This window comes from Uloborus diversus, chromosome 9 (genome assembly GCF_026930045.1).
Source record: "Uloborus diversus isolate 005 chromosome 9, Udiv.v.3.1, whole genome shotgun sequence".
NCBI lineage: Eukaryota > Metazoa > Arthropoda > Arachnida > Araneae > Uloboridae > Uloborus > Uloborus diversus.
The window spans coordinates 108,637,451-108,654,198 of NC_072739.1; the positions used below are offsets into that span (position 1 = coordinate 108,637,451).

Sequence of the window (16,748 nt, forward strand, 5' to 3'; positions counted from 1 at the left end):
AAAATGCTGATGTATGCATTAACTAGCATCACGTGATTTCAGTGTAAAAGATTGCACTCTTGAAAAGCATGTTTAGACACACAACATGGCAATAATTTTTCATTTTAGATAGGCAGCGAGAGGATTGCTTGTTTCAGTGAGCAGTGTAATTTCTCCGCCACCATAGGATATATAATCAAGGCCTGATGAACTCACGGTCTGGTAGGTCCATGGACCTGGGCACCACAATTTTAGGAGCACCAAAATGGGGGTAAATTTCTTTATTTCTTCCCGTTTTTGAAAACTTCCACACAAAAAAATTGCAGATATTCCTGTGAGAGGGGGCACCAAATTTTGCCAGGGCCTGGACATCACTTTGGGCTGAGCGGGCCCTGTTGGATACTGGATATAATGAAAAGTTCTTTTTTTTCCTTCTTTGGTTGGAGAGATTCCCCCCATTTGGAACATTTTTGATTGGTAGTGAAAGGCGCCGTTTTGACTCTGGCGCCGTAGTGCGCCTCACGACCTCGCACATAAGGACGGCGCGACCATGGATCTACTCTCTTAATTCACAATGGTTTTTTCGAACTCTTTAATGTTTCATTTTAGATAAAGGTTTTTCTTTTTATTATTTTTTTTATTTACAATATCAATTTATCAGTCATTATAATTGTGTGAAAAAAAAGGAAAGAAGGAGACTGCGAACAAGAAAGTTCACTATGGTAATACTCTCATCAGCTAGTATCTATCTTTTTCCCAGATAATTGTTTTTTTAAATTTTCATATTATTTTGTGTTCCTCCTATACTCAAAATGGAAAGGGATCACATTTGATTAATCCAATATATATATATATATGTATGTATGTATGTATATATATATATATATATATATATATATATATATATATATATATATATATATATATATATATATATATATATATACATACACAATTTCATGCATTTTTTCCTCCCCTGTGACTTTAGAGCCACAGGTGAAAGTATTTTTTCGAAGAATCATCAAAGTCAGCACCTCGTATCAAAATGCTTCTCCTTTAAAGATTGTACATATTTCAATAATTATCATTACTTTTATTTTCGTCTTGATCATTTGCGCAGGCTCACAATCAAAGAACTCTATTCACAATTTACAATGCATTTTCCGAACTCTTTTGATGTTACATAAAGTCGATTTTTGCAAAGCGAATTTGTCTATCTTCGCAACTGCGTGAAAAAGAAATGAGACTGCGAACAAGGAAAGTCGAGTGTGGTGATACAGCCATCAGCAAGTAATTTAGTACCTCACAACCTTTTTTCTACGATCAATGTTTTTGAAATTTTCATATTATTTTGTTTTCCTCCAATACTCAAGGTGGAACAGGATCATATTTGATTCAATCAATTTCATGTATAAAATGATGCTTTTCCGCCAGATAGCTATTTAAAACCTCAAGTGGAAGTATTTTTTCAAAGAATCAACAAAGCAATGACGCCTGCAGCACTTCATATCAAAATAATTCTCGCTAGTACAAGAAGTATCATCAGTTGAACTTTCGTCTTGATCATTTGCGCATGCTCACAATCAAAGAACTCTATTCACAATTTACAATGCATTTTCCAAACTCTTTTCAGGTTATATAAAGTTTATTTTTGCAATGCGAATTTGTCAATCATCGTGACTGCATGAAAAAGAAATGAGACTGCGAACATGAAAGCTCAGTACGGTGATACTGTCATCAGCAAGTATGATTTAGTACATCAACAGGGGCGGATCCAGAACTTTTTGTAAGGGGGGTCAAGTTTCAATGGATATCGTTATTATTCCTACGTAAAAAAGTAGCAGTTAATCAGGGTTGCCCATCATTCCATGCAGGAGAGTGTACCGCCTCATATGCTACGAAGCACTCCCCTCCCCCCCAAATCAAAACCCATTCAAATTACCTCCCCTCCCCCTAAATTTTCAATGCCACAGCCTGAGCCATGGATCATATTCCCTCAAACTTTCATCAAAAGTCACATTTTTTTCGGCAGATATGCTGGTCATGTCACCGTAAGCTTTGGTTATATGAGATAACATCTATAAATAGTAATAAAAAGCACCCATAACACGCACAACATGTGGTTTGAAGGGGAGGAGAACTGGGGAAAAAGTTAAGCTCATTAGAGAAATTTGCGCTTTTGAAAATGAACAAAGAAATCAAAATAGCAATGCCTCAGTAAACAAATCCAGTCAATTCTTTGAATTATGACGCGCTAAAAAGAACTACCTTACAGAACCGAGCAAAAAAAAAAAAAAAAAAAAAAAATTTGACATTGATTCCATGTACTATTTTTTCGGATGTAAAGAATTGAAGTTTAATAATAATCATAATGACATTCTTCTCACAGGGGGTCGGCTGACCCTTTGACCCTCCCCTGAATCCGCCCTTGTACCTCACAACCTTTTTTCTCCGATCATTTTTTTTTTTAAATTTTCATATTATTTTGTTTGCCTCCAACACTCAACATGGAACAGGATCATATTCGGTTCCTTCAATTTTATGAATAAATTGGTGCTTTTTTTTCCGCCCAAATGGCTCTTTAAAACCCCAGTTGAAAGTATATTTTTTCTAAGAATCAAGAAAGCAATACGAATTTTGCAGGGCGAATTTGTCAATCATCGTGACTGCATGAAAAAGAAATGAAACTACGAACAAGAAAGGTCAGTGTGGTGATACTATCACAGTAATTTAGGGCTACAGTACTCTTTCCTCGCTCTTTTTTTTTTTTTTTTTTTGAATTTTCATATTATTTTGTTTGCCTCCAATACTCAAGATGGAACAAGGTCATATTTGCTTCATTCAATTTCATGTATAAAGTGATGCTTTTTTCCGCCCAAATGGCTCTTTAAAACACTAATTGAAAGTATTTTTTTCAAAGAATCGAGAAAGCAATGACGCCAGCAGCACTTCATATCAAAAACATTCTCCATATTTCAAGAAGTATCATTAGTTGAACTTTCGTCTTGATCATTTGCGCATGCTCACAATCAAAGAACCCTATTCACAATTTACAATGCATTTTCCGAAATCTTTTCATGTTACATAAAGTTTATTTTTGCAATCCGAATTTGTCAATCATCGTGACTGCATGAAAAGAAATGAGGCTACGAACAAGAAAGTTTAGTATGGTGATACTGTCACAGTAATTTAGGGCCACAGTACTATTTTTCCTTGCTCATTTTTTTTTTTTTTTTGAATTTTCATATTATTTTGTTTGCCTCCAATACTGAAGATGGAACGATATCAATTCATTTGATTTCATGTATAATTTTTTCTCACCTTTTGCACTTTGTTTCCCCACTTTGGATAAACAAGTCTTCTCTTTTGCGTACAGCGAATGAGACTGGGAACAAGAAAGTTCCTCATAGTGATAATTAATTCGGCACATAAATTGAGTGCCTCACTGTCTCTCCTCTCGAATAATGCTTATTTAATTTTGTGTCTTTTGCAATCTATTTTTTCCTATAATTCTCGATATTGTACATGATCATACATTTGATTCATTGAATCGATGCATTTTTTTTTTTCTTTTTGTCATATGACAGTTTTCAACTCTAAACGAAAATATTTTTCGAAAATATTAACAAAACCATGTTCCTTCCTTTTTTTAGGATTTTTTTTTCTCGTTTCATGATTGATGGCAATCTTTTTACAACAGCGTAGTTGTTGGTACACGTAAATATTTTTCGAGACGCTTTCATGATAGATAACGTTTTTCATTTGTATACTGTGCTACTCATATTGTTTAACGCCACTCTATTTTCATAAGGAATTTTATTTATTTCCTACTATGTGAACAAAATGTTTAAATAACAGAGAGTGTCAAACTTAAAGAAAAAAACATTCTTTGCCTCAAGATCAAGAAATCAAATTTTTATGATACGGAAATTCCTAAATACCACTTGCTGACTATTTTGAACCACTGTACGCTTTCTTACACTTCATTCATTCTTTCGAAGTATGTTTAAACCATTAGAGTTCAATTACTTACGTTTTATTATATGCATTGGTAAAATTTGTGAACATATAATTTTTATTCTTTTAACAATACGCTCAATGAATTGAAATTATCTTAAAATGTTGATGAATAGGCACATCGACGAAAGTTTGAATTGAAGTAGGCTTTTATCCAAGAAAAACAACAGTAAAATTCCCAATTTGCATTCAGAGCGTGATAAAGGGCTTTTGTACGCAGTAACATGGCTTTCCTCAGATTTAAATCAAGCGTTGATTCTGCATGCAACTGTCAAAAATACTAAGCTCTGCAATAATTTGCTTTTAGCATTACTGAGAGGTGTCATTTCATTCTAATTATTTAGTACACGTGTATAAATAATGAAAACCTTAGTGGGTATTTATCAGTGGCGCACACTAGGGTCCAGGGGGTCAGGACCCCTCCCATATGTCTTGCTTTTTTCCCCGATCGATTACGATTCTATATTTTGTGCGTGAAATAATTTCAAACAAAGGTTACAATAACTTCTGTTTTAATAAGTGAAAAAATAAAACCCGCATGTTAAGAGATTTTTTAAAATATTGTGCACTTAGCCTATGAGAAGAAGAATGGGGATTATAAATGAATACACAGTAATAAGTATGTTTTTAGTTTTGTGATTACAAATTGAAATGAGATCCTTTGAACTTGAATTCATTTTTTTATTATGAGAAAAATAAAAGCGTAAATTATTTAATTTCTGGTTATTTCTTTACTTAATGCTAATTATTTATTCATTAGCTTATTTTTTACTGTTTTTTGTTCTCGGAAATCGATAAAATCAAGTCAATATGTTTGACGGCGTAATAATGGAATGAGACTTTCGACCTTGGACCTTCCCTTTAAAAAATTCATGTGCGCCACTGGTAATATGGTATCCTTCTGATCACTAACAAGACAACAGCATTTTTTTTTCTTTTCCTGTTTTCTATCGTGCCAACATGCAGATTCGTCAGTTTCTTTATTTCCTCTTTTGATGCGCAGAAAATTCATAGACAAAACAAAAGCATAATTTTCTAATTAAAAACTGCACAGAAAATCCTTATACAGGGCGCGATTGTTTTCGAAAGATTTACTATTTATGCCTTTTTATTAATTGTAACATTCATCAAACTAGCTATCAGCAAACCTAACTACACAACTACCAAATGTTTTTATTTTATGCTCACACCGACATCCGCAGAAATTCTTCGACATTTTTCTATGATTAATTTGCTTTTCTTTTCAAGAATAGTTTCAGAAATTTCTGTAAAAAGCAAAGCAATCTTTTATCGATAAAGTTATAAAGATCATCAGTGTTCCGCTCGCCCTCTCCCCCTCAATTATATATTGAAAAATACATAAATGAATGAACTGAACGAATAAATATAAAACAAATAAAAAAAAACGAAGATTATGCCGCCCATGAATTGCAAAACAAATACAGAATTCGATTCGAAGAGTAAATGTAGAATTGTCCCGCGGTTCCAAAGTTTTCAAGTAAAAGTGAGAAGGGTGGTAGAATAGAATAGGAGAATTGGATTCTTTTTTCTTCATCCTCATACTACACCCTTCTACCCGATCTGTTGTCGTGGTGGGAAACAGGCCGGAGGGGATGGGGGACATGTTTTGGAACAGAATCCTTCTTAGCTCGCTCCCTGCCCTCGTCCGACCGTAAAGTACCGATGGGGACAGCTTAGATTTACGACTGTCCTTTCAACAACTCAATGATTGACGTTGTCCATCATGAAATCTGACCAATTAGCAGTGCAAAAAAATCGAGTTAGACCCTCCCAAATACACCCCCTGTGTTGCCACAGATTTCGTGTTTTCGTCGAATCTGATTTTACGGAGGGGTTTAGAAGAGCCTTAACACTTTACTCATCAGAAATTTAACTATCAAAAGAGTTTTTAAGCCATAAAAGTCTAAATACAAACAGTCAAGTATGGCTATGAGATATTCAAATAACTGGAATGTTGTGAGATAGTTTTTGTTTTTCACTCTTGATACAAAATAGGGGGAAAGCAAAAAAAAAAAAAAAATTTTTTCTTCTTCACAAAAGAGAGATAATAATTAAAAATCAGGGTTGACAAGTTTTTGCCACAAGTGGAAAAAACCATGGAGGAAACTGTGGTTTTTGCCAAAGTGGCAAAAATAAAATTGACTGATTACTTAAAGACATCTTTTCATATTTTTTTTCTCCGCAATTTGATAAAAAAAATAAATAAACTTGGATAAAATAAAAGTTTAATATTTATAAAAAACATTGAAAACTTCGATTTTTAAATTTTTTAGAAACTGAGAAAAATAAGTCACTGGTCCAATGAACCAGTAGCTATGAAATTTCACTGCTTCATACTTTTAGTAGTTCATTCTTATGTCCTGGGTTTAAATAATAAAAAAAATTAAAGAAAAAAACTAAAATATGTAAAACAAAATTAACATGACAAATGGAGTCAACTAGCAGTTTTCAAAAGGTATAGACATGTCTGAGCAACTGGAGAAGAGAAGGAAACAACAAGCATTTTTTTTTTTTTCACCAATACTGGTAAAGGATTTAAGCCGATAAAATCTTATCAGTGGTTTATGGGAAGAAGGTTATAGGGTGACCAAAACAACATTATAATGCTAGTCATTTTTTTTTAATCTGCCTCTTCTTGCAAAGAAAACTTGAACATTGTAAATTAAAGTGTAAACTTTCTCACCAGTTTGAATTTTTAAAATAAAAACAAGAAAAAAATTTAACTGGTCCCATGGTCTACTAAAATTTGTTCTGCTGGTCCCATGGACGCTTTCATGGTCCCAGGCATCAGACCACTATTAATATTGAACCCTGATTTGTATCTAAGAAAAGAAAACAATTGTTAACTTATATTAATGTAAAAGGTGATTGATTGTCTTATATAACTATATTTTTATAGATTGTTTTTCTGCCCTTGATTATTTTTTGGAAGATATTAACTCCCCGGTAATGAAGAAAAAATGTATTCCTTTAATGAGGAAACTTATTTCTCTATGTTAGTCGACATCTTCTTTCAAAAAGTTTAAACATCTTAGTGAATTCAGGAAAAAATCTAAACAATTTTTTAATTTTTAATAAAGTTACAATTTAAAAGGTATAATTTATTTAAAAATCAAAGAATTGAATTTATAAAAATGAGCAGCAATATGTTATAGCGGAGATTTAAAACCACTGCTATTACTTTTTGACTTTTTTTTTTTTTTCAATTTATAAATTATTATAATTTAATAATAAAAATTATTAATTAAAAAATTTATCTACAATGTATTATGTTATTACTATTCCTTAAATAACGTAGTGCAATTCAGCTTAATTTGTATTTGGGTTTTCACCATTTTTTCCATTTTTGCCATGGTTTTTTCCACTGTCCCGGCAAAAATTCCTTTTTGCCGGCAAAATTACCATCCGTGAAAGAATATAATGTCAAGTATTACAAACATCTAAAAAAATATTTACTCCAGATGTTTTTTTTTTCTTTTGTCTTTAGTTGGGGTATTAATTACTCGAATTAACCGTTTAACCGCCGAACTATTGACGGATGATCAAATTTGAGTAATTTTTTGAAATTATGTCTATTTATGTCTTGTAAATACAGAAATAAAATAAAATTTCCAGAAAAAAATTTTTTACTATGATTTTCAGTGTTTTCCATTTTTGGAACATTGGCGTTTTGCATGAAGTTTTTTTTTTTCAGAGAATTTTTTTAAACTAAGAGGTTTTGAATGCGGTTTTTATCTTAGCATACTTTATTACGGAAAAAATAATATTTTTAATTGCATTTATGTACATACCAGAATTCAGAAAATCCAATACAGAAATATCTAATGCCCATGATATGAAAGGAAGCATTGCTGGTGAAGTCGTTTGTCGCAATGAAAACATTTCTTAGTCGTATATTTTTTTGCACAACTTCCTTGGGGTGCAGATACAATATAATGTCCGTCAGACATTCTTGATTGTTTATGTAAATGACAACAAGGCCCTGGATGACTTTCCACTCGTACTTTTCTTCTTAGGAGGTGAGTTGTTATTTCTCTTCGGAACTCTAAATGCTTCATCTTGACTTCGTGTAACTCACAATGAAGTAACCAACTAGCTACAACTGAAATATTCAAAGCATTACTAAAAAGATTCCACCACCATTTTTTACTCCTCAAATGAGGTCTGTAGCTCCCTAAAAGTTTATCCAAGACGTCCACACCCCCCAATCCTTCATTGTATCTCTTGATAAGATGAGGTTGTGGCACATCTATCTTGCATTTCTGCGCATTTGAGTAACATTTTACAGATGCAAGTGGCTCATGTGTATAACAATTAGATGCTACTGTAACCACTGCATTATCTTTCCAGCTGCACATGTACACTGATCCATCAGATCGATAGTCAAAATTTCCGCGATCTTCTTTAGAAAGGGCTTTTTTGGATTTACGTGGACAATGGCCAGTTCGGTTTTCACGAATTGTTCCTGTTGCTCGTACACTTTTTTTTTTTTGATAGCTGAGAAATTAAGTCATATGATGTAAAAAAGTTATCAAAGTATACTTCATGCTTAGACGTGTCAGTCAAAACTGATAATAGATCATTTACAACTCTGGATCCTAATTGCACATCAGGGGATCCTTCTTTTTTGCCTGAATAAATCTCCATGGAATATGGGTATCCACTTGAAGAGCACAGCATCCAAATTTTGAAGTCGAATCTTATTGGTTTTCATCTAATAAACATTTTACATGAATGCCGACCGTAGTAGGGAACCATAGATTCATCTATGCTTAATTTTTCATGAAATACACCAAATTGTTGAGGGTTTTTACACAATTCTTCATAAATAAGGAAAACTTTTCTTCGTTTGTCATTTTGTTTTAATTCATGATTGTCCATCAAATGAAAGTTGTTTTTTATTTTTCGAAAACAATTTTGAGGCATAACTGTTAGTACAATTGGCACAGATGTATCTTCTGCACTGCTCCAATACATATCTTCAGAAGGAACAGAATGGTACCCACTCAATAGCAACAAACCAAAAAATTGTAGGATTTCATCTCTGTCAACATCTGTTCTTCCTCAGTGATATTGCCTAGTTCATCAGGGGGTAATTGGCATATATCTACATCTGACAAATCCGAATCTGACAATGTCTCTAAATAAGCCACAGCTTGTTCTACTGTAAGAAATCTTGTAGACATTTTTTAACATTTATGAACAGTTGGTATACGTCAGACAGAATTTCGTTTCGCCCGAAAACAAAGCTAGCGAATTATTGAACTGCATTTAAAATATGAAAAATAAAACTCTCACTAATATTATTTTTTATTATTACGTGACAATGCAGCTGTCCGAGCAGGTGTGGATTCGGAGCCATATAGTCCGTCAAACAGAAGACTGTTATTATTTTCTTTGCTAACGAAACGAAACGTCATATCCTTTCAAAATATAAACTTACTTGGTTTTGCCAACATCTACATCAGAGTACATTCAAAATGAGAAAAAAAAAGAAACATATATTACGAAAAATGAAATTTCCCCTTGGAAATCGAACGATTTACTTCTTGGAAATTTGACTCCCTAAAAGCGCCAATGTTCCAAAATTGGAACATGCTATTTTGAAGGGGTACACCTTTCGGAAATATCATTGTACATTTCTACAAGCATTTTAAAATCATACATTGAAATATTTTTCACAACTATAATAAATATCATCACATTTTCTGAAAAAACCAATTTTTGGTAAATTTTATAAGAAAAAGTTGCAAAAAGCTAAAAAAACACTCATCTTTGAAAAATCGCAATAAATAATTGAAAACATATAAACAATCAAGCAGGAAATCAAAAAATACTTTGAAATAAGACTAAACTGTGTTAAAAGAAACTTGTTTATTTTAACGTTATTTCTTGGGAAAATTTTCACTTAAATATGATGTTCCATTTTTGGAACATTGGCGGGTAAACGGTTAAGTTTGATGAATTAGCTTTGAGCTGCTGAGCCTTGAGAACTTCACACTGATTCTTTTTTGCAGTCATACAAATCTGTAAATATGTATAGTAAAGTTCATCTATGAGGTATTCAAATAAGTAGAGTGTTGTACAACATTCTTTATTTTTCACTTTCTATACAAAATGAGGGGAGACAAAAAGTTTTCTCTTCAAAACAGAAACAATCAACTAAAACATAGAAAAATGTGATGTTAAATATTACAAACATCTGCAGAATATTTATAACGGGTGATCCTTTCTTCTCTTTTTTAATTTTCATTTTTTTTTTTTTTTTTTTCTTTTTTGTCATCTTCAATTGAAGTACAAAGGACTCAAGCTAAGTTTGATAAATTAGCTTTAGAATGCTTGGACTTGAGACTGATTCTTTATGCAATTAAAATGCCTTTTAAGGCATCATTGCTCTTTCTACCTATTTGTGCCAAATGAATAAATTAATTTACCTGTCCAAACTGAAATATGCCAACTGGGAGTGCTAGAAGCTCATATATTTATTCGGATCTTCCTCCAAGGTGTAACTATAGACTGCATTTATTAGGGTTGAGGGTACCTCCTTATTTTCAGAATTCTAAATTTAATTTCAAATCATAAAATGACACAATAGTCAATTCATCCTTGTAGCCAAAAGAAGTAAATCTACTTCAAAGCTGTAAAAAGTCAAATTAATGTATTTTTTCTTCAAATGTAATATTGTTATTTTTTGCATTTAAGTCAATTATTGCACTATATTTTGAATGCCCTCATTTGCAGACATGCATATATGTGTAGGAAAATTTATTTATTATTATTTTAAAACATTAAATTCATGTATACTAACTGAAATTTTTAGTGAAGAATTGCAACTTCTATTGTAACTAGATTAGAATCACTTATATAAAAAAAATTTATATACTTTGAAATCAAAAATACCTAAATGTTTACATTTAATACATTTTTAATATACAATATTAAGATTTTATTCTGTCTGCACTTTTGGGTGCAAGGGTTTTGGATAGGTTGATAAAAAACTATTGTTTTACCATAGTTTCCAAAATCTTGCCCCTCTAAGTCTTAGAATCAATACTTCTGTTAAATTATCATGCAATCAGGTACATCTGTCTAATATTTTGGCGATATACACATCTCATATTTTGCTGGCCGTCAATTGAGACAGCAACAAAATATCACAAAATATTTGTCATCTTTACGAGTTTTCCTAATATGTTATAGATCATCTTTTATAATAGAAAACTAATCTAATTTTTCAACATATTGCTCATCACATTCTCATTTAAAAGATTTTTTTTTGTCTCCTTTTATGAAGTTCTAGTCTTTGTCCCCCCCCCCCCCCCCCTCCAAATTATGACAGAAGGTCTGAAAACGAAGTTTGCAACATAACTTTTCCAGAATTTTTAGGTTAATTCTAGTTTTCTACTTTAACTTAAAAGATTTGCAACTACTTTATTAAACAGGGTTTTCTTTTTTTTTAAGTTAAATATAGTGCTTTAAATATTGAAAATGCACCTTATCTATGTAAAATATACGCTGATTTTTCTTTTAGCTACCGCAAGTTTGTACTTGGTAAAGATATTAGCCAGTATTCTGAGAAAGATATGCAAAGCATTTTTGTTTCAAAACCTAAAGAAGAGGTAAAATTTTCACATATTTTGTCTTTTCATACCAGTATTTGTATATTAGTATGAATTTTTTCTGTGAATTTCTACGTTGTATAGTATTCTTGAAGTTTAAATAATCACTTGCTTTTTTGATGTAGTTATAATCAGTTGTCCAAAAAAACTACATTTTTTCTATTTAACTACATTTTTTTTTTTTAATGTAGCGATTACAAACTTGTTTTGAAATGTAGTCTCTACTTAATTACTTTATTGAGAGAAATTTTGCTGGAATATTCAATTTACACTCATATCTTTTTTAAAAAATTAAAATAAAAAAAAAACATGAAATTTGAAAGAAAATAAAAAAAACTGATTTAGAATAATAAATTTTCTCTTTTAAACACAGGGAATTATTAAAACTTATCTATTCAAGTGTTTTTTTTTTTTTTTTTTTTGAACCAATTTGTGAAATAAAACCATTTTTAACAATTTTTTCTTTCAATTTTCAACTTTTAAATCCTTTCTTAACAGTGCATATCCAATCGTATATGTTATAAATTTATTAAATATTTGTGATTTTTAAATATATTTAAGGTAATTAAAGCTTTTTAGTTTCCTCTGAAAAGTAGTATAAATGGAGAAAATACAAAGCAAAGTAGTTCCTATCCATTGAAATAACATGCATATATTTTACTGCTTTGAATCTTGAGCTTACATTAGCATTTGAATATATGGTTGTATAATGATCGAATGAATAGTGATAAATTAGCTGTTTTTCATAATGGCAGGATCAAATATCATTTGAAACTTATTTTGTTATTAAGCTACAATCTCTAATATTTTTCTGCATTGCATTACATAAAAAAGACAAATCATGTTATGCAACACACTATGAAAAAAATGTAGTGACTACAGCAGTTTCTATTGTAGCACCCTACTGCTGACCACTGATTATAATGCTGTTCTTTAAAATTGACTGCAAATGTATTTGTATAGATTCTAAACAAAAATTGTTCTTTAATAAAAAGAAAAAAAAACTTGTGAAATGAATTACAGTACTCCTCAAAAAAAGTGTCAAGTTCAGGTTTTTCGGCTGTAATTCACCTAAAAGAAATTCATTTTTGCTAATATTGCTGTAATTTTTACTTTTATGTATGTACGTGGCAATAAACTAATTATAAAGGAATCAAAAAATTAATTGAAATTAAGAAGGTAAACTTTGTTTAAAACATGTAAAATTGGTAGAAGTGATAAAAACAATAACAATTTGCAAGTGCAGTGGATTCCGCTTAATTGGACCACCGGTTAATCGGATCAAATCTTAAAGAACCAAAACAAAAATCATTACACAAGCCTGGTGTTATTGGCTTATATGGATTAAAAATCTGCTTAATCGAACCAAGGAACATAACAAAATGGAAAAAGATCTAGAAATGGCCAGCTTAAAGCGAGTTTCAAGTGGGTCAATGAATAGTTAGTGCTATAAAAATTAATATAGGTCCCTTGTAACTTTTAATTAAACCCAGAATTATCAACAGGAAAAAAAATAGTTAGCAAAACTCCCATTGCATGGTGGCGTTTTTCCAGCAGAGACTTAAAAAATCTGAAATTTCAAATTACTTCAGTTCAATTAGCATGTGCAATAATATGTATTTTTTAAAAAAGTTGTAAAATGTGTCATTTTTGTTTCATTGGAATTTTCAAAGGCTGTTTAGTATTTTTTAGCACTTATTTTTTTCACTGTAACCCCTTTAGTTACTTCTGATAGTTGACTTGAATCGTACTGACTGGTAGGAATATGGCTTAAACACATTGCTAAACGAGTGTAAAAAGATTCATCGCCTTAGTTTAATTTATTTTTAACTGAAAAAATTTCGTAAACAGTAATTTTTCTTTTTTGTATGCTCACCATACAAAATACAAATGCAACTAATACTGTATCTGTTAGAACATGTTGTTGAACGAGTGTAAAAAGATTCTTCACTTAATTTTAATTTATTTTTTACTGAAAAATGTTTAAACAGCCATTTTTCTTTGTTGTAGGCACACCATACATGTGGGCTTACAATAATCATAGTGGCATTTAAATGTTTTGTGTATAGCATGTTCGGTCAAGCTACACAGGCCCTGTTCACTTGATCGAACCAGCTGGTTATTAGGATCAAAATGGTCCCATACCAATATGGTCCTATTAACCAAAATCGACTGTATTAGTATTTGATGGCAAAGATCTTGCAATCAGTATTGGCTTAGTGCGGGGCTTTAAAACAAGGGAAATATCTTCTTCTATATCCCTTAAATTTATTGTTCAGTAAAATTTAGAGTTTTTTTGGGCGAGTGAGAATTTAAAAAAAAATTTAAATTAGGGACGCTTGGAGATAACAAGACTTATGTTCAATGTCTGCACCGTCGTGTGGGGATAGAGATTTGAAAACTGTTGACTTTCCGGTGATGCAAGGGCGTCGAAAGTTAACCCTTAAGTAGTTACATAATGGTTTATTTCCCGCCCGTTGTCATATATTTTGCTCTATCCCACCACCCCTTATATTGACAATGGGGCCCATCTATGTAGCTGACCTTGAATCACTCCCCAACCCTCACACATAATTTTAAGAATTGCTTTTGGTATTTCAAGATTGCATAGCTTTCAGAACGGTATGTCAGTCATTTAGACCAACAATGTGACAACCTAGTCAGCTCCCCGACATTTACTTTCTTTCAGCGTACGCTTAAGTATTCTGCCGTGCTAAGCACAAAAGTCGTATCCACAGTTGAGTTTAAAAGGAGAAATTTCGGTTTGAAGTTGTATGCCTCCATGCATTTGATTCAGATGACCTTTTTTATAAAAAAAATTTAAATCTTTCCCATTGCCACATTACCATAAAACTTCGTATTTAGGTGAAATATGACAAGGAACCATTTAGTGACTGTAATCAATTTTGGCAAAAAGTTCAGATACCACTTTTGTGCATAGCACGGCAGTATTATTGTTCATTATATACTTTTGCATTGTAAATAATATCTTTTCTATTACCTGAAGCAAACACTAAAAGAAATCATTTAAAATTCTTCGGAACGGACCGAAACGTGAGCAGTAACATAATACAGTAACCCCTTGTTATATCGCTCCATTTTGGGGGACAGAGAAAAAGTGTGATATATCCGAAAGCGCAATATAACCGAGGTCATTAAAAATAGTTATCCATCCAACATACATGTACAAACTAGCATTCCTTCTTTTTAACATGATTTTCAAATGGTTTTGATGTTGTTCAAGAATGTACTATCACAAGTATTAAAATTTAAACAAGATTGAAATTTAAATAAATTACTGTGTCAGAGAGGTACAAACATCAAGTGGCAAATGATGATCTTGATGATCCGCGAGAGGATTCAAATACCCCTTTGCAATAGTCTTTCTAACCCCTTTGATTTACTGTAGATAGGATGTGAAAAAGTAAAGTAACCACATTGTTTTCAGAAAACTATTTTGACCGTCCAGATCAGTCTTACTTTCTTTGATGCAAATCCCAATTTTCCTGTTTTTTTTTAAAGGATTTAGTGTTTTGAAAGGCAGAAGAAAATAGAGATGTATCCGAATGAGCGATATAACAAGGCGCAATGTAATGAGGGACTACTGTATAAAGAGATGTGAGTACATTTGGGTTAAGAACCTTCCACATTTCTCATTTATATTTCTCCTCTTTGTATGAGACACAACACTGTACAACCTTTTATGGGATAATATAGAATCATTGTTAAATTTTACTTATGTAGTTCTAAAATAATTTTATTGCACTAATAAATTCCTATGTAATTCATATTTTCTCATAGATTTTCTTTTTTTTCCCCTGATAGATGGAAAACACCAATCAAGAAGATGTTAAAGAACAGGAAGAAATCGTAAATGGGTTTCAAGACAAACTAACAAAGAATGTTTTGAGCATTGTGGATTATTTTAATCAAAAACTTAAACATAAAAGAATTAATGAAAGTGAAAAAAATGGTAAATATTTTTTCATTGAAATTTTATTTAGTTAATGTAATCCATATGACCGATGTAACTCTGTGCATGTTAAGTTGAAAAAATATATACAACATGCAACAAGAAAGTCGTGAGTGAACCTTGATTTGTTTTGGGTCACTTGCAACTTTCTTGTGTGTGTTGAGCGCTTTTGGCATAGATGAAGGGGCTTCCATTGCAGCTTTGAATAGCAGGACTGCCAACTGGTACGACTTTTTCATTCGAAGCACAAATTGTGATTAAATGGTGCAGTTGTGCAAATGTTGCTTACATTTTGGACTAATTTTGAATGTTTTGTACATTTTATGATAAAAGTTGTTGAATGTTTTTAAAAAAAAACTAGAATTTTGGTTACTTTTATGTGTGTGTGTGTGTGCCATTTTTGATGGTTTTAGCAACATAAACCAAACCGCAGCATTAAAACATATCTGTCCCTGCCAATTGTTATGCATTAAAAGTAAGAATGATGCATTTTGACTGTTTTATGTTTTTTTTCTTTTAAAGGCTCAGGCCAACTTTTTTTTAACGTAATTTTTAGCACTTGGTAAATCAAGGCACAATACATTCTGATTCTACTTCCATTCATTGCTACCTTCACAAAAATTACTATTTAATTGGTAGAAGATAATCAACTGATTAAGTATTTTGAGAATAATTTTTAACGCTAATTTCTGCATTTTTTGTTAAATAGCAATTTTAACTTTTCAGAATTCTTTCCTTTTTTTTTTCTTCACCATTTTCATTTTTACTTTAAACTAGCTGACCCAGCAAACGTTATTCTGCCATATAAATATTTTCTAGTGAATATTTTGGTTGTTAATTAAAAAATAAGGAATGTGTTTTAAGTTTTTAAGTTTGACAGAAAGAGGAATGGAGCTCTCTAGATGTTGATCACTGATAAAAACAAAAACAAGAACAATCATTAACTTTCTCAATACAATGCATTTCATTAACGTAACGACTAAATTTATTGTTTGATCTCTTAAAATTTTAAACTTAATGTGAAAAAAAGATAAATTTTTTATCCTTAAATATGAAAATGAAATAGAGAAAATCAATATCATTTGGAAGAGCTATTCAGTGTACAATATTTTTGTCAGTCCATTATTAGCCAACACAAA

General features: G+C 31.4%; 1 protein-coding gene across 1 annotated transcript in view; it reads left to right on the forward strand.

Annotated features, from left to right (window-relative positions):
- Nucleotides 1–15,609, forward strand: part of LOC129229386 (PIN2/TERF1-interacting telomerase inhibitor 1-like) — a gene marked incomplete at its 3' end in the record, with an annotated part of 39,675 nt that extends 24,066 nt beyond the window's left edge. Inside the window, 2 exon segments of the mRNA XM_054863682.1 lie at nt 11,549–11,636; nt 15,462–15,609. Coding sequence (XP_054719657.1) covers nt 11,549–11,636; nt 15,462–15,609 — 236 coding nt within the window.
- Between the last annotated feature and the right edge of the window lie 1,139 nt (nt 15,610–16,748).